Source organism: Orcinus orca, chromosome 10 (assembly GCF_937001465.1).
Source record: "Orcinus orca chromosome 10, mOrcOrc1.1, whole genome shotgun sequence".
Taxonomy (NCBI): domain Eukaryota; kingdom Metazoa; phylum Chordata; class Mammalia; order Artiodactyla; family Delphinidae; genus Orcinus; species Orcinus orca.
The window spans coordinates 35,533,144-35,557,053 of NC_064568.1; the positions used below are offsets into that span (position 1 = coordinate 35,533,144).

The following is a 23,910-nucleotide window of genomic DNA, read 5'->3' on the forward strand; positions in this document are numbered from 1 at the left end:
CATTCCTTTTTCATTTTCCTATGAAAATGAAACTCATGATTTAAATCCAGGAAGTGGCTCAGAGAGGTTTTGCCAATACTATTGATGGCAGGTTTCTAAAGGTCTGTGGTTGGCCACAGCTGTCTTGCTCTTGAACCATGTCCTAACCCTCAGCTGGGACAGTGGGCCAGTGCCACCTGCCAGCTGGAGGACATTGACTTCTGAGTTCCTGGGGTTTGGTCACCTGTCGCTTCTAATGTCACAAGGCAGGATTGGCAGCCACCCTTGTTTTACCGACTCCTTACCCATGCCCCCAGAGCAGGGGGAGGGGAGCTCATATCAGTCATTCACACCTTAGTAAGGAAGAAATTGGGGAAACGGGATTCTAATTGTGTGATGGATGCTAAGGAATGGGGTTGAGATTTGGGGCAGACCAGAGACCCTCTTAATGCCAGGGGAGCTGTCTAGATGTGTAACCTCCACATCTCTGAATCTCTTCAAAATGGTCCTCGGGCACCTCCTTGCTGGAATATTTCCCCAGGGACTAATGACAGGAGGTGGGTTAGGAACCGAGCACTGTACCTGGCACAAAACGGTCCTCCCTGGGCCTGCAAGCCCGCCGGCCACCAGAGGGCGCTGTAGCTTCCCGGAGCCGCCGCAGGCTCCCTCCCTTAGGGCCCACCGATCTTCCGCCTGTGATGCGCGATCACGCAGGGGTCCCAGGGTCCAGCGGTGGAGCCTTCCACACACAGGGGCTGGGCGGTACTGGCTGGCGACTTCACCTTCCAGGGTGTGGCCCGCTCACAGCCGCATCTCCTTGCTCCACCAGGACGACTGGGTGAAATGCAGATTCCCAGATCTCAACCAACTGGCTCTCATTCCTGGTGCCCGTTGGACTGCGGGGTACTTTAGCAATACTAACGTGGGGTCCCTTCCAGAGATCACCTAGAACTAGACGCGGGGCAGCCTGGGCATCGGATTCCTATGTATAGTCAGGGCTGAGACCTGCTGGCTAGAACTTGGCATAAAGGATGTGTCTGATCAGTATGCTTTACACGCTGACCGTGAGAACCACTGCCTTAAAGGGATTGTGGTCTGCGCAGCCCACGCATTCATTCACTTGTTCACTCATTCATCCTTCATTCCACCTTTGGGTGCCCTCACGAGCTGGCACATGGAACCACAGGGTGGAATCGCTCTGAAGTTTTGGTTCTCTAACTTGCTCATCTTGATTCCTTGGCCCTGCACCACTTTCCACATCAGGAAAGTATTTAACCACCTCCCCAGGTGCTGGGTGTTCTGCTTGCTTCCAGTTTTTCCCAATTAGTCCACGAGGTGGTGGGCATCCTGGGCCAGCCTCCTGGGGCCTGTGGGTGAGACTCCTCTGGGTAGCTCTGCTTGGGAAGGGGGATTGCTGGATCATGGGGTGGGTGCATTTTAGGATTCATTCATTCATTCATTCATTCATTCCACGCCACATGGCTTGCAGGGTCTTAGTTCCCAGACCAGGGATCGAACCTGTGCCCCCTGCAGTAGAAGCGCGGAGTCCTAATCACTGGACTGTCAGGGAATTCCCACATTTTAGGTTTTAATTGAAACTGCCAAGGTGCCCTCCTGCAGTCTGGTCAAAAGGCCCACGGGTTCTGATGTGCAGCTGACAGGCCCGCTATCCTGAGCATGTTTCATCCCCTTGAGGGGATGGGGTCACAGTGGCTGCTGTTTACTGAGCATCTACTGTGTCCTGAGACCGTGGGATGCACTTACAGAAATCATCCTAGTCCACAAGCATCAGCATAGCTACACGCGTACCTCGGAAATATTACGAGTTCGGTTCCAGACCACCGAAATAAAGCACGAGTCACAAAAAATTTGGGGTTTCCCAGTACATATAAGTTATGTTTACACTATACTGTAATCTATTAAGTGCAATAACATTAGGTCTTAAAAAGCAATGTACATACCTTAATTAAAAAGTACTTTATTGCTAAAAAATGCTAACCATCATCTGAGCCTTCAGCAAGTTGTAATCTTTTTGCTGGTGGAAGGTTTTGCCTCGATGTTGATGGCTGCTGACTGATCAAGGTGGTGGTTGCTTGAAGATTGCGGAAGCTGTGACAATTTCTTAAAATAAAACAAAAATGAAGTTTGCCATATCAAATGACTCTTCCTTTCATGAATGATTTCTCTATAGTACACAGTGCTGTTTGATAGCATTTTACTCACAGAAGTTCTTCCAGAATTGGAGTCAATCCTCTCAAGCCCTGCCACTGCTTTATCAACTATGTTTATGTAATATTCTAAACCCTTTATTGTCATTTCAATAATCTTCAAAGCATCTTCACCAGGAGTGGATTCCATCCCAAGAAACCACCTTCTTTGTTCATTCATAAGCAGCAATTCCTCGTTCGTTAAAAGTTTTATCATGAAATTGCAGCAATTCAGTTACATCTTCAGGCTCTACTTCTAACTCTGGTTCTTCTGCTATTTCCATCACATCTGCAGTGACTTCCTCCACTGAAGTCCTGAACCCCTCAAAGTCATCCATGAGGGTTGGAATCAACTTCTTCCAAACTCTTCTTAATGTTATTTTGACCTCTTTCTATGGATCACAAATGTCTTAATGACATCTAGGATGGTAAACCTTTTCCAAAAGGTTTTCAATTTTTAGATCCATCAGAGGAATCACTATGTGTGGCAGCTATAGCCTTGTGAAATGTATTTCCTTTTTTAAAAAATAAATTTATTTATCTTGGTTGCGTTGGGTCTTCATTGCTGCACGCAGGCTTTCTCTAGTTACAGCGAGTAGGAGCTACTCTTTGTTGCAGTGTGCAGGCTTCTCATTGCGGTGGTTTCTCTTGTTGTGGAGCACCGGCTCTAGGCGCATGGGCTTCAGTAGTTGTGGCACATGGGCTCTAGAGTAGTTGTAGCTTGCAGCCTCTAGAGCGTGGGCTCAGTAGTTGTGGCCCACAGGCTTAGTTGCTCCGTGGCATGTGGGATCTTCCCAGACCAGGACTCGAACCCGTGTCCCCTGCATTGGCAGGTGGATTCTCATCTTTTTGCGTTTTTCTTGGCTGTGCTGTGCAGCAAGTGGAATCTCAGTTCCCCAACCAGGGATTGAACTCATGTGCCTTGCAGTGGAAGCATGGAGTCCTAACCACTGGACTACCAGGGAAGTTCGAATTAAGTTCTTATATGGGCACAGTTGGTGGTGCTGCAAAACAATTACAATAGTAACATCAGACATCACTGATCACCATAACAAATATAATAATAATTTAAAGTTTGAAATATTGAGAGAATTACCAAAATGTGACACAGAAGCACGAAGTGAACAAATGCCGTTGGAGAAATGGTGCCGATCGACTTGCTCCACGCAGGGTTGCCACGAACCTTCAATTTGTAAAGAACGTGATGTCTGCAAAGTGTAGTACAGCAAAGTGCAGTAAAATGAAGTCTGCCTGCATCCCCATTTTACAGTAAAGGAAACTGGACCTCCTGGAGGTTGTCACTCACTGAGGTCACACAACTAGGGACATGCAGGGTTTGAAACCAGGGGTATCTGACAGCAGAGCCCTGCTCCTGCCCCCAGGCCCTCCTGCATCTGTGTTTGCTTGGCTCTGAGTGTGAGGCCTGGTACACATTTCAGGTGGAGGCCAAGCTCGCTGCTCTGCCTACACACCTACCTGGCAGGTGGAGGGCCGTCTTCCAGACCCCCAGTTCCCAGTGAAAGCGTGGCTCCGGGCCCAGCCACGAGAGGCATTTCCTGGGCCACCCATCAGTCCTGGTGCCTGTGCAACTCTGGGAACAGGCCTCGAGCCGCACAGCTTCCCAGGCAGTTTGGCAGCATCCCTGGCAGCTGCTTCCCCATCCCCCAGGCTTTGCCCAGCCCCATGGGGTACCGAGCATCAGTCTCTGAGGGATTCCCCAGAGCTGGGAGCTCCAAGAGCCAGTAAGGAGTAATGGTCCCGTTTTACAGATGAGGAACTGAGGCCTAAGGAAGAAACTCGTGGTGGTTACAGTGTGTGGGTAGCGGAGTAGAACTCACACTTCCGTTCTTCCCGCCACCCTCCACAGCCTCTGGCTGAAAAACGACTTAGTCTCCCAGCCCACGCAGGAGGAAATGGGCTCTGGCTGCATGGCTCTGCCTTGGAGCTGCAGGACGACGGGAGAGACTCTGAATTCACTCACCAACTGTAGTTCTGTTCTAAACACACTCTGGACCACCCCGGGGGCTTCTGGGGCCTGTGCAACAGAAGTAGGGAACAGGGGTCTCCAGGCTCCTCCTCTGGGCTCTCAGAGCCCCAGCATTCCCCAGCACAGCCCATGTCACGCTGTGTCTCCCCCCCTGACTGTGAGCCCAAGGGGAAAAAGCCCCACTTCTGGGGCTTTCACTGCTGGACGCAGAGCAGGGATTCAAGTGTTTCCCAAGAGGATGGCAGATGGAGAAGACAGGGAGACACTTAGGTCTCTCTGGGGAGGGTTTGGCCCCCAATCCCCGCAGTATCAGCCCCCCCTCATCTGGCACCTCTCCAGCTGTGGAAACTTGTACCTCAGTCCAGAAAAATGAACTTGCTGGAAGTCAGCTACTTGGATGCCAGGGCCAGCCAATCCGGCGCTGGGGGCACCTCGTCCACCACCAGGGACGAGGGCCTGGGGCTGGACCAGAGGGGCTGCAGGGAGGGCCCTGCCTGAGGCCTGTGCCCAGAGAGAGGCGGAGAGGAAGAAACAGGAAGCCGTGAGCAGGTGTTGAAGTGGTGGGGACAGAAAGCTGCACGCTCAGGGGGACACCGGCTGCCACCAGTTTCCTCGCTGCACACGGGCACACTGAGCAAGTCTCTCAACCTCAACCCGGCCACTCGGCATTTTCTCACTTTTTTCTCCTACCCTGCTCCCCTCCCTGTCCCCAGGTAGGAAAGAGCTCCTGAGATATAGATTCTAGAACTCAGACACAGACTCCTCTGTGGCAAGGGCGGGGACAAACATGAGATGAGGAGTTACACCGAGTACCACCTTGCTTTGTCCCCATTTTACAGATGAGGAAACGGAGGTTTCAAATGATTAAGTGACATCTTAAAAGCCGAATCTTTTGGCTACTCTGCGATTTGAATCCAGAGCTGTCTGAAGCCTGAGCTGTATTTCCATTCTCTCCCCTGTCCTCCTCCCCAGCCTGGGCTGGCCTCGACGACTTTGCTCACATCTCCCCGCCAGACCTTGCACTGTTCTGCTTTTCAGCGCTCGCCCCTCACTCTTCTGAGATAGACTCTCTGCAGCTGGTCCCTCCTCCTCCCATCACCCCACAGAGACACCTGGGGCTCCCTCAGCCACCCAGAAAAGTTTTCTGCTTTTGGCCCATGGCCCTGGAGCCAGAGGAAACCCATAAATACAAACACATTTGCATGAAAGCCCAGGGGTCTGCATCTGCAGCTAACAGCTCGGTTTAACTTCCAAGACAGAGCTGCCAGAAGTGGGAGCAGCAGCCACCAGCTTCCTGGGAGAAACGTGTCCTGATAGCCAGGTCAGCATCAGTTGGTGTTTATTTAGACACACAAATAAAAGAACCTGGCGTTTCAAACAGCTTGTGCTCTTTTTTTTTTTTTTTTTGGGTGGGGGGGTGGTGGGAGGTGGGGAGGGTGTGTGTCATATATATAATATATATATATTTTAAAAGATCATATCACCAGTCCCCCACATTTTTCTCTACTGAGCAATATATACACGCCTATACATATATATATAGGCGTGTGTATATATATATATATATATATATATAGGCGTGTATATATATATATATATATATATATATATATTTTACATATTTTTTTCAATAGATAACTACATTCAAGTAATGAAACACAGGATTTACAATTTCCCTCTGAGGGCAGAGGAAAAGCAAATTCACATACAATTCACAGAGGAAGTACCATGAAAGCCCAGCCAGACAGGAGCTGAGGCCTCTCTGGGGGACGAGGGAGACAGGCAGCAGCAGAAATTATGACAATCACACTGCTACTTATCGTGGGGGACAGGCAGGTGCCGATGAAGTGGGGGGCCCTGCCTGCTCTGCCTGGGCCAGGTCAGCAGGCCGTGCTGGCTGACCCAGGCTCCCTGGCTGGGGTGGGCTGGGGGCACGTGTCTGGCAACCTCAATTTTCCAGGAGCCTCTCGAATTTGGGGTTCACAAAGGAGAAGCCGGCAAATGCTGTTTGGTCCATGGAGTCGATGAGGTTCTTGTCGCTGTAGGAGAGGCGCGGCTTCTCGTTCAGGAACTCCTGGTCGAAGTTGTTGTAGTCTCCAGCAGACCTCTGCAAACAGAAGGCAGGGGTGTGTAAGCGGGACCCAAAGGGCAACCTTCCAATGGGTTCCCGACGTTCCAGGGACCCATTCCCGGAGCCATAATCCCTGTTGGGCTGGGCCAAGCCAGAGCTGTCCTTATTTAGAACAGAAAAGGGAGTCTTTCTGCTGGAAGGTGGATGCTGTTACCAAGGGAATGAGGGAAGCCAGCAGGGGGCCTGAAGGAGGAAAAGTGGGCATCCACCCAAGCAGGGTTCTAGAAGACCACAGCCCTGGGCCAAAGCCCAGCCACCACTTGTTTTTGTAGGTCCCACAAGCTAAGGCTGGCTTTTGCATTTTTAAATGTTTAGGAAAAAATCAAAAGGAGAATAACACTTCATGACATGTGAAAATTAAATGAAATTCAAAGTTCGGCATCCATAAATAAAGTTTTATTAGTACCCAACCACACCCACTCACTGACATACCGTCTATGGCCGCCTTGAGACTATCTGGCCTGCAAAGCCTAAGATATTTACTATAAGGCTGTTCACAGGAAAAGTTTGCCAACTCTCTGCTTCTGAAGGTACAATGAAAGAGTGATTGAAAGAGGTCTTAAGCTGGTGGCCCTCAGGCCAAACTGAGCTGCAGGTACAACCATTTTGACTAGCCATGGGTTTTAATGGCATTTGAGCCAATATTTTAAAATTGGGCAATTTGGGGCTTCCCTGGTGGCGCAGTGGTTGAGAGTCCGCCTGCCGATGCAGGGGACACGGGTTCGTGCCCCGATCCGGGAAGATCCCGCATGCTGTGGAGCGGCTAGGCCCGTGAGCCATGGCCCCTGAGCCTGCGCGTCCGGAGCCTGTGCTCCGCAACGGGGGAGGCCACAACAGTGACAGGCCCGCGTACCACAAAAAAAAAAAAGGGCAATTTGACATAAAAATCCTGGTTTCTGGCTTCTTTGAAAACTGACAGAGCAGAGCAGCCCTGGGCCCATTTCCTGGCACGTCCGCCCACTCTTGGTGCTGAAACCCGCTTGGCCAGTACATCACAGGCCCCACTTCCCACTGACAGGGGCTGCCGATCAGCTGCCTGGTGTTATTTAAAATCAGTCTATCCCTCTTTCTATCAAAAGCGAGACACTGAAAGCAGGCTGTGTGATTTTCCTACAGCTGGCCTGGCCTGGTAGTGATGTGCCCACGGCAGGAGGCACTGAGTTTGAGATCCCTGGAATGGGGGAGTGCTCTGCGGCTTCAAGACACAAACACGGGGGCACATTACGCAGGCTGCTCAGTGGGAACAGCGTGTCCTGAAAGAGGAGGGGAAGCAAAGGAGAGAAAGGGGAAGGGAGGGAAGAGCTGAGATCAGAGAAGGGCCACAGAGCTCAACTTCTGAGAAGTCCAGCCTCCCTCTGCTCTCCTGCTGGCTCCTTGGTGGTTTCTCTAGATTCTAGGCCTTTATGCAAACCATCCCTCCTCTACCTGGAATACCTCCCATCTGCCCTTGGCCTGGCCGAGCTTCCCCAGCCCTGCAGACATCCCATTTCCTCTCAGACCCACCCCGATCTCTGCATCTTGGGCACCTGCCCACAGACCATCCCTATGGCAACTGATTGTGTGTGGCCTTGTGACATGTCTTGTACTGCTGTCATTTATCATAGATGACCATCAGTGTGCAAGTTTCCTATCTCTCTGAGGAGCTGGGGCCCCTCTAGCTCTGGGACTGGGCCTCCCACTTCGTTATGCAGCCCAGCACAGTGCTCTGCACCCAGAGGGCACTCAGCATTTCCGATATTTTTTGGAAAATGGATTGGATAGATGGGTAGGTGGAGGGAGGGGGGCCTTAACTCTGATCCCCAAAGCATACTCCCCTGCACACAGTGGGTTTTAAAGAATGTATGCTAAAGGGTGGCTGGATCCACTGTCACCAATGTTTGTTGAATGACTGACTGAGGAGAGATGGTGAGGATACGAGGGTAGAGGCTGTGGCTCAGTGTGCCAAGGAGGTTGGGAAAGCAGATTTGCTAGAAGAAGGGAGAGGAGGAGAGCATGCGAATGATGCAGGAGAGAGGCAGGGCAAAGCAGGAGGAGTCCACTCCGGAAGGCAGTGAGAGAAAACATTGAGTGGGCAGCCCCCACTGGAGCGGGATCACGTACCACTTTGGGCTTGAAGGGCGGCTCCACTGCACGTTTCTCCAGCAGAGCCCAGTTGATGGTCTTGAAGAAGGGGTGGATTTTGATGTTCCCTGTCACTCCCAGCCTCTTGGTTGTATCCCGTTCAAGCAGCTGCAACGCAGCAGGGAACCTGGTTAGCACCCGAGGGCTGTAGGAAATGGGAGCCTCAGAAAACGCCAAGCAGGTCGAGGGGTGCCCAGGCTGGTCCAGCCCAGCCTGGTATCACAGCCCAGGGCCTCTGGGCCTGAGAGGTCCTCTCTGGCCTCTGGTCCCAGGTCCGGTGGAGAAATAGGGTGTGGACTGGGGCTGCCAGGACTCTCAGCTGGTGGGACTTGTGAGCAAAAGCAGTAGCTCTTATTGGGTGTTTACCATCTGCCTGGCATCATACACTTACGTTTTTTTTCCCCCAAAACTCTGTGAGAAAGGTTCTCTTCTGGCCTCATTTTGTAGATAAGGAGATAGACTCAGAGTTTAGCCTAAGGTCTATCTGTCTTCTGACCCCAAGCCCATCATTGCCAGGCCAGGCTGATTCAGTGCAGGGAACATAGACAGGAGGTCCCAAGAAGGTGGCAGGAGAGTGACCCCCCAATGTGTTAGGACCGGAGCACTGGTGAGGCTGCCATCCCTGAGACAGGAGGCTTCTGGCATTCCCGTGACCTGGTGTCTGCCAGCTCCTGCCCCTGCCAGCCCAGCCCAGGGGCTCCTACCTTCTCCAGGATGTCCTTGGACTCCCTGGTGATCCAGCGGGGATAATACGGTGAGTCCACACGGATGGACTCAAAGAGTTCGTCCTCATCGTCACCGTGGAAGGGGGACTGACCAATGAGCATCTCATAGAGAAGGACTCCAAAGGACCACCAGTCCACGGAGAATGAGTACTTCAGGCCCTGCAGGATCTGGGGCAGAGGGGGTGCCGGAGCTGAGGGGGCCCTGGAGCACAAGCCCCGACCAGCCCTCCTCAGCCTCTCGGCTGTGACTCGGACATTGCCACCCACCCCCTGTGGAGACAAGGTGTCAGCCAGAGGCAGGGCCGGGAGGGTGCCACTCACCTCGGGGGCGATGTAGTCAGGGGTGCCGCAGAAGGTGCTGGCCTGTTTGTCCCCAAACATGTTCTCCTTGCACATGCCGAAGTCAGCAATCTTGATGTGGCCATCCCGGTCCAGCATCACGTTGTCCAGCTTAAGGTCCCTGCGGGGAGGGGACAGGAAAAGGAGTCGTTAGGGTCCAATTCCCCTCCTCCCCGTAGTCCCCTCCCATGTCCCCACTGTCAGCCCGGAAAGCCTAGGACTCTCTCCAGGGTACGAGGGAATGAGGAAGAGAAGGGGAAAGAGGTGCTAAACACAGGTGCTTCCTGCAAGCCGCCTACTGTGTGCTGTGTGCTGGACACACACCATCCTACTTCCCGAAGCCCAAAATGAGGCTCAACGAGGTGGTATCACTTGCCTAGGGTCACCCAGCTACTCAGCTGTGGAAGCGCCCTGGACTCAGGTTTGTCAGACTCCACAAGGGCAGGGAGCCCATCTATTTTATGTAGGTAGTTGAGTAGATAACTTAGGCACACGGTAACAAGCACCAGAAAAGCAGAACAGCACAAGGCCCATCTTCCACTAACCTCGCTTGCCAGGCCCTCCCTAGACTGAGTCCAGGCACGGACAGCACATTACAATGTGCATCTCATGCCACCTTTTAAAGCCTGGTCCCTAACATCCAATATGCACTGTCCCATGGATTGGTTTTCCACTTGACAACATACCTTGGGATCATCCCACAATAGTACACACAGCACGGCCTCAGCCTTTCGGATGAGTACATATTAATCCATGGCAGGATAGAACTGTCATTTATTGGGTGAGAATTTATGAAAGCAGACCCCACTGGTGGAAGCTCAGAGTGCTCAGATGCAGCTGCAGAGGGAGACCGACGGCTCCAAGGGAGGGAGACACCATACCAGTCAGTGCTGCGCTCCCACCAAAGGTGTCGAGTATGGGCAGGGAGTTCCCAGTCCCTGGAGCTGTGCCAGCCTCAGCTAAGGGGCCACAAGGAATTGTAGCAATGGAGTAGGTGGTTTAAGCAAATATCCAACTAAAGACCAACTCCAAGAGGAGATGGGGCCACAGCTGGACCGGGATCCACTCAGAGCATTTCAGAGGATATGATGGGGTCGGGGCCTCCCCTCCTAAACACCCCCCACCTTCCGATCCCCGCACCTGTAAATGATCCCTTTCTGGTGTAGAAACTGTAGTCCACAGACTATCTCAGCCGCATAAAACCTGTATGAGACACACACACACACACACACAGTGTCCTGAGATTTCTGTGAGCAGCCCCTGCTTCTCCCTGGGTCTTCATCCCCACCCCCAGGGACAGGAAATGCTGAAAATAACTCCACGGACAACCTGGTCCTGATCAAGCACATCTTGTATCAGGCAAGTAGGGGCTGGTAGCCAAGGCAGAAAAGAAAATTGTGAAGTAAAAAGCTCCAAATGAGACAGTTCTCTGTCCTAAGAGTGTATGCATTTATATAGATATGCCTGTGTGCACACACACACAGTCTGGGGGTGCATGCTAGTTTAGGGGCCACCCACCTGGGTCCTGCATTGTGCAGGATCACCCACCCGCTGAGGCCCAGGGAGGGGACAGGACCTGGCATGTCTAGGTTGTGTTCCCAGCCACAGCTCACCCCTCACCCCTAGCTTCCCACACGGGGCAGGGGATGGCCCTGGCCACCCCAAGTCTCTCCAACCCCAGCTCCAGCCCAGGCTGGCTTCACCAGGGGGAGGGAAGAAGGAATGGAAGGCAGATGGGCAGAGGGCTCTTCCCCCAACAGGGCCTCGCGTACGTGGCACGGTAGAGCTCGAAGCGGCCTTTGTCCTGGATGTGATACATCAGGTCGCCCCCATTGAGGAACTCCATCACAAAGAACAGGTGGTCCTGTGGGGGGAGGGTGGTGAGCAGAGGCACAGAAAGCGGCAGGCAGCTCCCTCACTGAGGACCACTAGGGACAAGCCCCAACAGGAAGCAGGGGACATCTGCCCTGGTGGATGTGAGGGGGGAAGAACGGCCCTGCCCTGAGGAGTCTGAGGAAGGGAGACTCAGCCTTGCCTTAAGTGGTCTGAGGAAGAAGACTGGGCCCTACCCTGGAGAATCTCAGTGGGAGACATGGCCTTGACCTGAGCGACTGAGGGGGGATGTGGGCCAGGGGCACTGATAGTGGGCGGGCCGGCACCTTGGTCTGGAAGGTGCAGAAGAGATGGGTGAGAAAGGGATTCTCCCCGGAGAGCGCCAGCACCCGCTTCTCCACCATCGTGCACTCCACGTCATCATCGATCAGAACCACGTCCTTCTTGAGGGCCTTGATGGCGAAGAATTCCTTTTTGCCCTTCAGCTCTGCGAGCAGCACCTGACAGATGGGCAGGGGTGCTGAGCAGGGGAGGTTCGGACCAAAGGTCAGGGCGCACGGCCCAACCCAACCCGGAAGCACCCAGGGAGGGTGGGAAGCAGGTGCCCCTTGGCTACCAAGCCCAGGTCCCTCGGGCTGCCTGCCCCAGGGCCATGGGGCCCTCACCTTCCCGAAGCTGCCTTTGCCCAGGATCTTGATGAAGGTGAAGTTGTCAATGCTGCACTTGGTGCTGCTCTCCCAGATCTTGCCGTAGGTCCCAGTTCCTGCCCAAGAGACAGCTGCTTCAGACTCATGTCTCACGTCCAGAGGGTGGTCCTCCCTGGCTGGGTCCCTCCCCACAGAGGTGCCTCCTCTCCAGTTGCACTCAACTGTGTGGAGAGGCTGGGTCCCATGCTGGCGTGGGGGGGTAGGGGCTTTCCTGGAAGGAATGGGCACACCTTCACATGGGACATCATCTCCAGAGACTCCTGGCTTCTTCTCAAAATTCTGGTAGATCCCAACAGTCTCTGCAGTCTCGGAGTCCGACCTCCGGGCAGGTCTCTGGAGGGGGTAGGGGTTGGGGGGCCAGAGGTCATATCATGGTCAGAACTCCCAACCCAGAGGGAGGACCCCAACCATCCATGACTCCACCCTCAGTACCAATGGGGGACAGCAGGGGCAGAGCCCAGGACCCCAGGCGGTGCATGTGCACGCACATGTGTGTGAATAAGTGCGCACACACACGCACACACACTTCCGGCACAGAGACGCCTCGGTGGTCTGGAAGGCACTGACTACAAACAAGAGTTCTGGAAATTGAACCCTAACTTCCCAGCCACTTACTCAATAGATTTTTATTTGTGTTGCCTTCACTTGTTTTTTTTTTTCCCTCACTTGTGATAGATTCTAGAATCTTAAAGTTCTGTGGCCTCCTTCAAGCTCCACCCATACCCAAACACACACACAAAAAAAACATGTACACACTGGACTGCCCTGGTGGCGCAGTGGTTAAGAATCCACTTTCCAATGCAGGGCACATGGGTTCGAACCCTGGTCCAGGAAGATGTCACATGACACGGAGCATCTAAACCCATGTGCCACAACTACTGAGCCTGCGCTCTAGAGCCCGCGAGCCACAATTACTGAAGCCCGCGCACCTAGAGCCCGTGCTCCACAAGGAAGAGTAGCCCCTGCTCGCCACAACTAGAGAAAGCCCGCATGCAGCAACAAAGACCCAACACAGCCAAAAATAAATTAATTAATTAAAAAAAAAAAAGTAAAGGAGCAAAAAGAGATTTTAGGTAAACTCCTTTTTTTTTTTTTTTTTTGGCAGTACGCGGACCTCTCACTGTTGTGGCCTCTCCCGTTGCGGAGCACAGGCTCCGGACGCGCAGGCTCAGTGGCCATAGCTCACGGGCCTAGCCGCTCTGCGGTATGTGGGATCTTCCCGGACCGGGGCACGAACCCGTGTCCCCTGCATCGGCAGGCAGACTCTCAACCACTGCGCCACCAGGGAAGCCCTAAACTCTTTTTTTTTTAAAAAAAAAAAACCATATACACATAAAGGCTTTAGTTCCAAGTGTTCCAACCTTGCAGTCATCCAGGTTCACCCTCAGGAAAAGCACTGCTTGAATAACTAATTTCTTAGGAGAACAAGCCCACCACCCTCTAATGTCCAATCCTTGAACTGGATCTTCCAGAAGTAGGGTCTTATGTATAAACGCCCCTCACTGCAGTTCCCCAGGAGTGGGCATGAGCCCTGACTCGTCCCCAACCCTGCCACCCTCTGTCCAGGGTTCCCACAGTGCCTGCCCACCTGGGTGACTTGGTTCAAGGCCTCGGCCAAGAGCTTCTGGTTGATGCCACAGAGGTTGGCCACCTTCGTCTGGCACTTATGGTGCACGTTCATGCCACAATCTGGGGTGGGAGAGAAGCAGAGCCATCAGGGCCCCCGCCCAGGCAGGCAGCCAGCAGGCTCCAAAAGAACTGTCCCCTTGTCCCAGGCCCAGCCAAGGGCAGGGAGGGACGGAGGAGAGAGCAGGAGAGAGGAGGGCTTTTGGCAGGGTTTGCTGGGTTTCCTGCATTTAGAAAAAGATGTATCTGAAGCCATCAGGAGCACCTCAAATCTTTCATTATTTAAAGAAGAAAAAGAAAAAACAAATGTCTGGGACAAGCTAGACAAGTCACTTTTCCTCCAGACGTCTCTCGTTTCAGTGAAGCCTGAGGTGGGGGAGGGCCTGCAAGGAGCACGAGCTGAGCTGGTGTGAGAGGGGCCCTGGCCGGGGAGCACCTTCCGCCTGTTTTCCCCTCGGTGACTCTCTGGGGCCGACTCGACACCTGTTTTATACTTGAGGACGTGGAGCTCTCAGCAGTGGGGCCACCTTCTGATGGTCACACAGCAGTAAATGGCAGAGTCAGTCGAGCCAGTGGGGAGGGGCCAGGAGGCCTCACCCACGTGAGAGTCCCCAAGCGAGGGGGCAAAGGCAGCCTCAGCTGGTCTCAGCTTCTGGGGTCTGGGTGGGCCCCCCTCCCACTTCCGCCGCAGCCCCCGCCCTAGCCGGCACGCACCTTCACACTTTAATCCCTGCTTCACCAGCCCCCAGAGCAGGCTGCCGCAGTGGTCGCAGAAGGTGGGGCTCATGTAGTTATAAACCTTGAACCGGTGTGGCATGTCAATGTTGAAACGTTCTTTCTGGAACTAGGGGTGTGGGGTGTCACAGGTCAAGGGTCACATGCCAGCACCAGTCCCTTCCTCACCCCCTAACTCTCCCTGACCCAACCCCATGCGTGGCAAGATCCCCAAGAGGGCTCTGTGGGGACTGGGAAATCCAGGGATCCCAGGGGCCAAGCCAGGGGAAGGAAGGAAGAAGGAAAACGGGGAGGAAGGGTGACTCCACAGGGAAGGAGTGGGGAGAGCTCGAATCCCTCCCGCCCTGCCCTGGGCCCCGCCTCACTATGGTGTCCCGGCTGTTGGCTGCAGTGCCCGTACACCGGCCAATGATCTTGTCGATGCATTTCTTGTGGATGGCAGCATTGCATTCTTGAGGCGGCCCAGGCCCAGGAGGGGGACGGGAAGGCCCCGGAGGGGCAGAGTCTGTGAGCTGGCGCCCCCCGGCCCAGTCCTGCCTTCCACACAAAGTCCCCGTGCTCCCCGACCACCCACACCCTCACCACATGGAGCCCTCGGCCTAGAGGTTGATTTTTCTCTCCTCCGGTCAGTCCCTGTGGGAGGAGTCTGGGAAGGATGGGGCAGGGAGGACAGGTCGATCTGGGTGGGTATCGGAGGTTAGGAAAGGCTCAAGGAGTCCCGGTGGGCAGGGAGGGGGGCACGGCAGTGAGAGAACTAGAGGCAGGGGAGCCCTCTTTGTGGCTCAGGACAGCAAACAGCTCTTAAGCTCTCTCACCGCCCCCCGCCACACACACACACACACACACACACACACACACACACACACACACACACACACTGACAGATGCACCCCAACACAAAGGCACTCAGGTACACGTACACAGCATGTATAATGACAAACCTTCTTACATAGAATGCTTACCGGGCACCAGCCACACTTAAAATACAGCTTTACATATTTTATCCCATTTGATCTTCACAATGACTCTATCATCCCTATTTTACAGATGAGGAAATTGAGGCACAGATAGGTTAAGTAACTTTGTCTAAGGTCCTACAGCTAGGAAGTGGTAGAGCTGGGATTCAGACCCAGGCAGGCTGGCTCCAGAGCCTGTGCTCACCACCACCGGTCCACACTGCCTCATGCATGCACCGACGGCCGTAGAGAAGGGTGTGCTCATACGTGTGTACCAGATGCACACAGCTCTCAACAGAAGCACACATGCAGCCAGGGATGTGCTGGCAAAGGTCTAACAGCCTCTCTGCGGGGAAAGAGCCCCGATGTGCAGCACTGGCAGATTCTGTGTACATACTCCATTGGGGCCTATTTCAGGCCGCCAACGTGATGTCACTGAACGGGAAGCACTGGGAAGAGACACGCCGGCTCCAGCACTCACTGACGCAGCCGCCGTCCACACACACACTACCACATGGAAAGCCTCACGTGCACACACTCAAGCACAGGCTTCATCCAGACACACCGTCCCAACACAGGGACACAGGCTCCTCTGTGAAGGCACGCAGGTACATGCGTGCACACACATGTGCATACAGACTGGGCAGTGGAGACACTTACGCCTGCACTTGTAGCCTTGCTTGTTGAGACCCCTGAAAGGCAAGTGCCCAGGCAGGGTGAGTGAGAGGAAGTACCGGGGATGGGGGCCCTCCCTCACCCACCCCACCCCAGCGGACACAGCCAGTCTCACCAAACAAAGTCTCTGCACACAGAGCAGAAAGTGGGCTGTCCAAAGAAGGTGGCGATAAACTCGTGGTTCTTGATGTAGTGAATTTTGGCCTGTTTGATGGCTCCACGGCGGTTCATCGTTGGGAACTTGGCCCCGTCTTCACCCCGCATTGACTGCTTGCAATCTGGGGACCGGGTAGGAGTGAAGACAGCCCCAGCCCACGGGAGGGGCCACACCCCTTCAGTCCCTACCAGGGCAGTCCTGGACAGAGCGCCAATGGAGGCTGCTTCCCTAAACCTCCGTTCTGGCTCTGGTCTCTGAACCTCCGTCCCCAGCCCAGGTAGGGAGGGGCTTACCTATGTCTTCCAGGAAATACTGCACAGACATCAACACCTTGGCCTGGGGTTGCAGGTCCAGCTGCAGGAATGAGGGTGGGGGAGTCAGTGAGGGCGGGCCTGGGCCAAGCCAGACTCAGAACCCGCCCCCATGGTTGGTCCCTGAAGGGCCAGGGAGTCCCAGCGCCTAGCCAGACACCTGTTTGCCCAGAGTGGGCAGGGCCCCACCTGTGAGCCCCGCCCCCAGCCCTCACCCAGGAGTATTATTACATTTGGGGAAGTAAAAGGATCCAGCCCACACCCAGCTTGGCCACATGGCCCTGGGAACAGAGTGGGAAGGGAAACTCCCCGCCCCCAACCCCGGCTGCCCACTTTCACAAGGATCTTAGAATGGAGGCACTGCATCCCCCCACACATGCAGACACACAGACACACGCCTACTGACACAGCGTGCTGGTTCTCTCTCTCTCTGTCTGTCGGGGGCTCTGCCTGTCCAGTCTCCTCACACAGACTGGCTCGTCCTAAGGGCAAGACCCTCAGCTCCCCCAGGGCCTGGTGACTGACAGTGTCCCTTGGGGTAGTGGACAGAGAGCACAACAGGAGCCTCTGCCTGATTCTTCAAGGGTGGGTGCAGCCCTGGGTCAACCTCTCTCGGCCCAGTTCCTTCACCCCTCACTGGAGGCTGAGTAGAGTCTCCATGGTCACAGGTCTTTCCTGGTGGGGACACATCGGCTGCAGGAGCCCACATGTAACCGCAGGGGGCAGGGATGCCCTGCCAGCGCTGACGTCCTGTGGCCACAAGGGACCTATGGCCACGTGTGCATGCAGAGTCCAGGTTTCAGCAGGTGAGTGGTGGGCCATGAGCCTTCTCCTCCCCGACCCCCCCTGCTGTGGAAGATCATAACTGGTGCTCCCCGATGCCTGCCTGGGTTTGGAATATCTGTGAAGATTCCAAAAAGAACTGGGAACAATGGGGTTCTCTGAGAAAGGGGACCTGGTGTTGGGGCTAGGACCCACCCTTTCATACAGCTTGATATGTTTTACTATGTGCACATCCTGCCTTTGCAAAATTAAAAGGGAAAAAAGCAGCTGTAATACCAAGGAGGGCTCTCTTTAGCACCGCCTACGTGCCAGGTTCTACAGTAAGCCCTTTGCATCCAGCAGCTCATTTCATCAGAACTGACCCCACCGTAGGTCTTTTAGTAGCTTCTCCTTTTACAGATTCAGAAGCAGACTCAGAGAGGCAAAGGGTCTGATGAATCGCAGGACCAGGATTTGAACACGAGCTGTTGGCTACAGAGCTGCCCCAGTGGCCGGAGCGGCCAGGTGCCCTCGGCCGTACCCGCTCACTTTGCCCACACACATGCGTGACTGTGGCTGTGCCCCTCACCCAGAACTCGGCCTTGCCATTGTTCTTCTTGCAGCGCTCGGCCAGCACCGACACACCCACTGTCACCTCGGACACTGGCTCCTCCGCAGCTCGCATCAGCACAATCTGGATGACGCGACCTTCGTAGATGTGGGCATCAAACGAGGACTTCCACTCGGGGTACATGGTGGGCTTCTTCTGCACCAGCGTCTTCCCACGCTCTGCAACGGGCCAGGAAGGCAAGGTCAGGCTAGGGAACCTCTGTGCCTCAAATCTCGGGCCTTTCCACAGCCTTCCATCCTATGGAATCTGCCTGCTCTCTCCCCCAGGGCCCAAGTCTCCACTCCTCAGCCCTCATGACCATGCTCTGCTCGCCTCACCAGCCCCATCTCACTCACAATCTGCATGAGAGCACAGAAACGCCGGCAGTTTCCCCAGGGTGCCCTGCTAGGTTCCACCCCGGACCTTTGCTCCTGCTGTCCCTTCTTCCTGTGACCCACTTCCTCCAGCCCCTCTTAGATGGCACCTTCCCTTAGACATTTACTCAGTGACACTGCCACAGGCTCCCACATGCCAGCCATGGTGCTGGAGGCAAGGAACATGGTACCTGTCCTCCTAGAGTCCCAGTCCTGGGCAGAGACATGAATCAGTTCACCCCTCAAGTGAACATTAAATCACAGCTGTCATGAGACTGAAGAGGGCAAGGTCACTGGTTCTAGACCCGCCCATGGTCAGGTGGCCTGCCCCAACCTAAGGGTCAGGGAAGGCTTCCTAGAGGAAGGGACAGCTCAGCTGAGACCTAAGGGATGAGCCAGGGGTTCACCAGGTGAGGGCAGAAGCAAGAAGGAATGGCATGAGATGTTTGCTTCTTCCAGGATGACCTCCCTGACTCCAGCCTGGGATGGTTCCTCATCTGGACTTCCCTATCACAGGATCACTGTCTGCCTCCTCCACCAGACTGTGAGCCCCATGAGGGCAGGGCCTGGTCAGCCCTGCAGCATGGCAGTGTTCTCAGTACCCAGCACAGGGCCTGGCACAGATGGACATGTGGAGCTCCTGGAGGGAGCCTGTTCTTGGGTGAAACAACCAGTGGGGGAGGAGCCAGAAGCCCTGAGCTCCACAGAAGGTTCCATGTAGCCAGTGCAGGTGGTTCTACAGGCAGTGAGTCGCCTGTTGTCCTGCATCGCAAGCTGAGCTGGGCAGGGAAATGAGGACAAGGAAGAGAAGGATCCCTCAGAGGCTCTAGGAGAACAAGGCACAGTCCCTTCCATTGCCTCCTCCTGGCCCTGGCTTCCCCGCCCCACCGGCTGCTGCCATTGCCTGCAGCACAGGTAGGGTCCAGCCTACAGCCCTACCTGTGCTGAGTGCCTCCTTCATCCTCACAGCACAGAAGGGCTGGCTTGCCTCATCTGCGGCCTGCAGGGAGCCCAGCTCATAGGAGTTGAAGGAGATGCGCAGGAACGGTGCCATGTTGGGGCTTGCAGCAGGGCTGTGGAGACAGAAGGTGTGAGGCGGGCAGCAGGGACAGCCCTGGGAGGTGATCAGGTAACCGCTCCCCACGAGGGCTCCCACAGCACTGAATTTGGCCCACATGGTGCTTAAAAGGCACTAGTCCTAGTTGCCACCATTAAAATTGAGAAGTTTTATGTAAGACTAGATTGGTGGCCTCCCTGGTGAAATTGGAAGGTGCGACATCAGGCCTACTGGGCAATATCTGGCTGGCACTGCCCCCTTTGTTGGGCACCCCTGCCAGTTGACTCCAGTTCAGAGGCCCCCTTCCACTTCTCTCCGAATCCTATCTAGGTCCTGGAGGCGTGTGAGCCTGTGATTCCCATGTCATTCATTTGGGGAGTCAGTCATTCAATGCCTCCTTTAATACCCAATGGCTGTTACCTAGTATGTGCTGGCCATGGCACCTTGGTGCCAGCCACGATGGGCAGGACAGCACCCCTTCCTCCCTGTACCCTGCCCCACGCAGCCCTCCTTGGTTTTCAAAGTTTGGTTTTTGCTCGTAACTACCCAGGCAGACAAGTAGGGCCAAGACAAGTAGCAGGGCCAAGATGATCACCCCCACTTTTCAGATGGGAAACTGAAATCCTGAGGTTGAACCAGAACCCAAAGCTGGATTCTACTAATTAAGCACCCACTTTGTCTGGGATCAGGGTCGTGAAAGGCCCCACCCACATCAGCGTGCTTGACACTTCTGAACCTGAGCTCCTTGGGGTCAGGCGCTCTCGCCTACCTGGAAGTTTGTCCGCACTTTCAGACTAAGTTTTTCCAACTATAAAACTACCTTAAGGTCGAATGTAACGCTGACTTTGCTTCTTACGCCACACAGGTTGGCCCCACACGCCCCCATTCCTCACAGTTCCTCAAATCGAAGATCACGACGGGTGGCCCTGAAGGTCTTTCGGCTTGTCCTCGTGGAGGATGCTCAGCTGTGCAAGCCCACAGGTGTACACTTGCACACCTGCACAGACACTGGTTCCGGGCCTAGGCCCCACAGGAGGGAGCTCCACAGCCGAGGCTGCAGGAATGCTCACTAACATTTATCCCCGTGTATACGTATTTGCTCCATCCTAAACATAAGCCGGCACGGAGGCAGACTGAGACACGCACCCCTACCCACACATGGGCCTGTGTGCACAGGCAAAAGCCACCCTGGCCCTGGGACAGCTCCCCCAGCTCCTCCACATGGCCGCAGAGTACCAGCCAGGCCTGCTGGCAGCTCCAAGCCCAGATAAGCTCACAGGAAACACTTGACCTCAGCCTACAGCCCAGCCCAATGGCCCGGCCAGTCCTCTGAAGCCTGCAGCCAGAGAAGAGGGGAGGGACCATGCGGGGCAGACTCCACCACGTCCCCTGCCCGGGCCAGGCTCCTACTCAGAGGGAGCGAGAGTGGGTGTGTGAGCTCACGTCTGAGACCAGACAGGCCAGCCACAGTGACCCCTCAGCAGGCAGGGAGGGAAAGCCAGCTGTGGGCGGCTGCTGCTTCCTCCTGGGGCCCAAGCAGGCATGAGTGTGCAAGCTGGTGTTGGGGGGAGGGGGGCGGTATGTGTGGGTGTGACTGCACAGCCATGGAGATGTGTGTGCCTGTGAGGATGTGTGAGTGGGTGGCAGGTGGTGTGCACTCAGCCAACGTTGAAGTGGAGAGCGAGCTGTGTGGGCCTGGCTGGGAGCGTGCGTAGGAGCCTGGGTGAGTGTCTCAAACTTCCAGGCAAAAGGACATCATGCCCCTCCTGCCACCCTGTGTGGTCTGGGGGTCCAGAATGATCAGCAGGGCCCCTGCACAGCACACACTTGCCATGTGTCTGCATCTGCATTCCATGGCCTGACCCCGGCAGACGTGGCTCAGCCTCATGCTTCCCAATAGGATAACCTCGAGACCCAGGTGGGGCCGTGATGAACTTCCCGAGTGTCTCAGAGGATGAGGGGACAGGTGGGCAGGGACAAAGGAGGAGCAGTTGTGCTGCAGGGGGCTGGGCTCATATGGGAGAGGGGGTCAGGGCAGCCCTGGGTGGCAAAATGACGGTCAAGCTGCCTGGGTATAAGATCCTATCACCCACACTGCCTTGGCTGTGGGACTCTGTGGGTCACTTGGCCTGAGTCTCAGTCATCCCCATCCTACAGATGAGGAACAGTCCCCTCGCTGCAGAGTTGTCACGATGATGAGAACTTGTATAGGACGAGAGCCAACACCAACCCCACAGCCTCAGGGCGGGGGCCTCTTACCACTACAACCCCTTCTTGCTAATAGCACCCCTCTTTCACCTGTGCACCTTCCTTCACCGCTTACAAAGTACACTCACATCCCCACTACATCTACTCCACGCCACCCCTGGAGCCTGGGAAGACGGTCCTGATAACTGACTCTACCTTTCGGGGAAACCAAGTCTCCAGGAACAGAGCTGCTCATCCTGGAGTAGCAGGTGGGCCCAACACCTACTGGCCAGCTCCTCCTCGGCCCTTCCCCCACCTCCCCTCGGGGCCCATTCCAGGTGGCCCATGGGCTCCGGGTCACCCAGCAGGAGCCGTCCATGGACCACCCAGGGCTGTGAGGCAGAGACAGGATCATCAGCCTGCCCTCCAGCTCTGCAGCACACTCGGAGCAGTTGCTGTTCGCAGTCAGTTAGAAGCCACCAGAGGGAAAACCACAACCACAGCAGGCCCCAGTCCTGGCCCCAAACCTGCACAGCCAGGCCGCAGCACCGTGAGAGAGAGGACCCACGGGCTGCCCTGGGGCTACTTGGCAGTAACCCTAGCGTTAGGTCACCCAGCCCCAACTACCTAGGACTAAACCTAGAGCACGGGCCCCGGCCACGTTCTATCACCTCCTCCACCTCAACTGCACCTCCTGGACCCCCAGAGGAAGACAGGCACCACGAGCTGGCATCTTCTTCCATTGATGGCCATGTGACCCTGAAAGGGGTCTTGGGCCCCTGCACACCAGGACCCCCCTGCACAGCAGAGCCAGAGTTGTCCACCTACCTTGCAGAGCATCTGAACACTGGTGGGAAGGCCAGGGGGTAAAGTGACAGCACAAAAGCAAGGTGGGCCAACTATTTATAGCCCCCATGCAAATTGGCTCAGGCCCACAGGCCCCAAAGGAAGGCCATTGGCTCAACCTTATCCCCACTCTGCAGGGCCACGGAGGTGGCAGGGGTTGGACTCCACACAGGCTTCCATGGGGACCAGCTCCTTGGAGCCAGCTGAGGCCAGCCAGGCCTTTCCCAACTCTCCTGCTTCTCTAGCCCACAGCAGGGGCAGCCCTGTGAAGCAGAGAGCTCCGGACTTGGGAGTCAAAGGGCCTGGGTGTGAATCAGTACACTCACTTATAAGAAAGATCATCCTTCTCTGAGGCCAACATACACCAGACCAACCTTGTAATGGCATTAGCTCACTTTATCCCTGTGCAGGTCCCAGAGGTGGATATTTTACTGACGAAGAAACAGGCTCAGAGAGGCTAAGTGACTTGCCCAAGATCACAGAGCCAGTAAGTGGTAGAAGGAGGATCTGAATCCAGGTCTGCCTGACGTTGCAGCCCACATTCTTCTGGTATGCCATGTCAGGAAGAGGAGATGAAGGGCAAGAGGGGGCAGAGGCAGAGATAGATAAAAGTGCAGGGAGCAATACACACAAACACACCCATGAGGACAAAGTAAACAAGAAGAGGGGTGAGGGGACCAGGAGACAGGTCCCCTGTGCTTGACCACCCAACCCCCTCCAGGCTGGTCCTAGGTCTGACCTTGGGGATCCCCCGCTACTGTACAAAGAGGGTGGTACAGACCCCTGAACTGCTACTTTCTCTCCTGACCCAGCTGTTTAGGACAGACTCCAGTTCTTAAAACCTGGGGAAGGTCTGGCTGCATCCCATCCCCAGGATATGAGGGCTTGCTGGCCCTGTTCCCCACCCTGCCCTAGACCAACAGCCCAGAGGTACGGAAAGGCAGGGCCGGGCCGGACCAGAACAGGCGGCCCGCTTCTGCCAGGGCAGCGGAAACCTTCTCCCAACCAGTCAGGGGCAGTGGGCAAGGCCGACCTCGAGGTGACCAGAGTGACTGTGCCAGTTGAAGCTCCTGGGGCGTGGAGGACAAGTATGCACATTACACATCCACGTGTGTGTGCGTGAGTGTGTTCCAGTAAAGGAGGCAGGTGGGGTGCAAGGCCTGAGGGGCACTATCAGGAACAAAAACGCATTTTCTACAACAATCACATATAACTTGTTGACTAACAATTTTTTTTTTTTTTTTGCGGTACGCGGGCCCCTCACTGCTGTGGCCTCTCCCATTGCGGAGCACAGGCTCCAGACGCGCAGGCTCAGCGGCCATGGCTCACGGGCCCAGCCACTCCGCAGCATGTGGGATCTTCCCAGACCAGGGCACGAACCCGTGTCCCCTGCATCGGCAGGCCAACTCTCAACCACAGCGCCACCAGGGAAGCCCTAACAATTTTTTTAGAGGTAAAAAATAAAACCCATCAAGCCAAAAATATCTCCCAATAGATCGACCTTCAGAAACTGACATGTCCAGCTCCTCTTTGTACAGAGCGCAGGGGAACTGAGGACCGGGTCCTGCAATGAGGGTCCCCTGGC

The 23,910-nt window shown here is 55.1% G+C and overlaps 1 protein-coding gene across 5 annotated transcripts in view; it reads right to left on the reverse strand.

Moving 5' to 3' along the window:
• Positions 1–1,933: 1,933 nt before the first annotated feature.
• Positions 1,934–23,910, reverse strand: part of PRKCD (protein kinase C delta) — a 39,248-nt gene continuing 17,271 nt past the window's right edge. For 2 of the 5 annotated variants that reach the window (XM_049693584.1, XM_004267914.4), the window contains exons 3-21: positions 19,175–19,308; positions 17,841–18,040; positions 16,472–16,532; positions 16,137–16,299; positions 16,007–16,038; positions 14,756–14,841; positions 14,370–14,499; positions 13,618–13,718; positions 12,260–12,362; positions 11,988–12,085; positions 11,649–11,822; positions 11,262–11,353; positions 10,630–10,692; positions 9,472–9,610; positions 9,130–9,318; positions 8,405–8,533; positions 3,663–6,280; positions 3,283–3,369; positions 1,934–3,190 (exon numbers count right to left, since the gene is read on the reverse strand). In XM_049693584.1, the coding sequence (XP_049549541.1) occupies positions 6,122–6,280; positions 8,405–8,533; positions 9,130–9,318; positions 9,472–9,610; positions 10,630–10,692; positions 11,262–11,353; positions 11,649–11,822; positions 11,988–12,085; positions 12,260–12,362; positions 13,618–13,718; positions 14,370–14,499; positions 14,756–14,841; positions 16,007–16,038; positions 16,137–16,299; positions 16,472–16,532; positions 17,841–18,040; positions 19,175–19,289 (2,034 nt within the window). In that variant the 5' untranslated portion in view covers positions 19,290–19,308 and the 3' untranslated portion in view covers positions 1,934–3,190; positions 3,283–3,369; positions 3,663–6,121. Of the gene's footprint in view, positions 3,191–3,282; positions 3,370–3,662; positions 6,281–8,404; positions 8,571–9,129; positions 9,319–9,471; positions 9,611–10,629; positions 10,693–11,261; positions 11,354–11,648; positions 11,823–11,987; positions 12,086–12,259; positions 12,363–13,617; positions 13,719–14,369; positions 14,500–14,755; positions 14,842–16,006; positions 16,039–16,136; positions 16,300–16,471; positions 16,533–17,840; positions 18,041–19,174; positions 19,309–23,910 lie in introns of those variants that run through there. The other 3 variants (XM_012532392.3, XM_049693583.1, XM_033424605.2) reach the window with 3 other exon arrangements.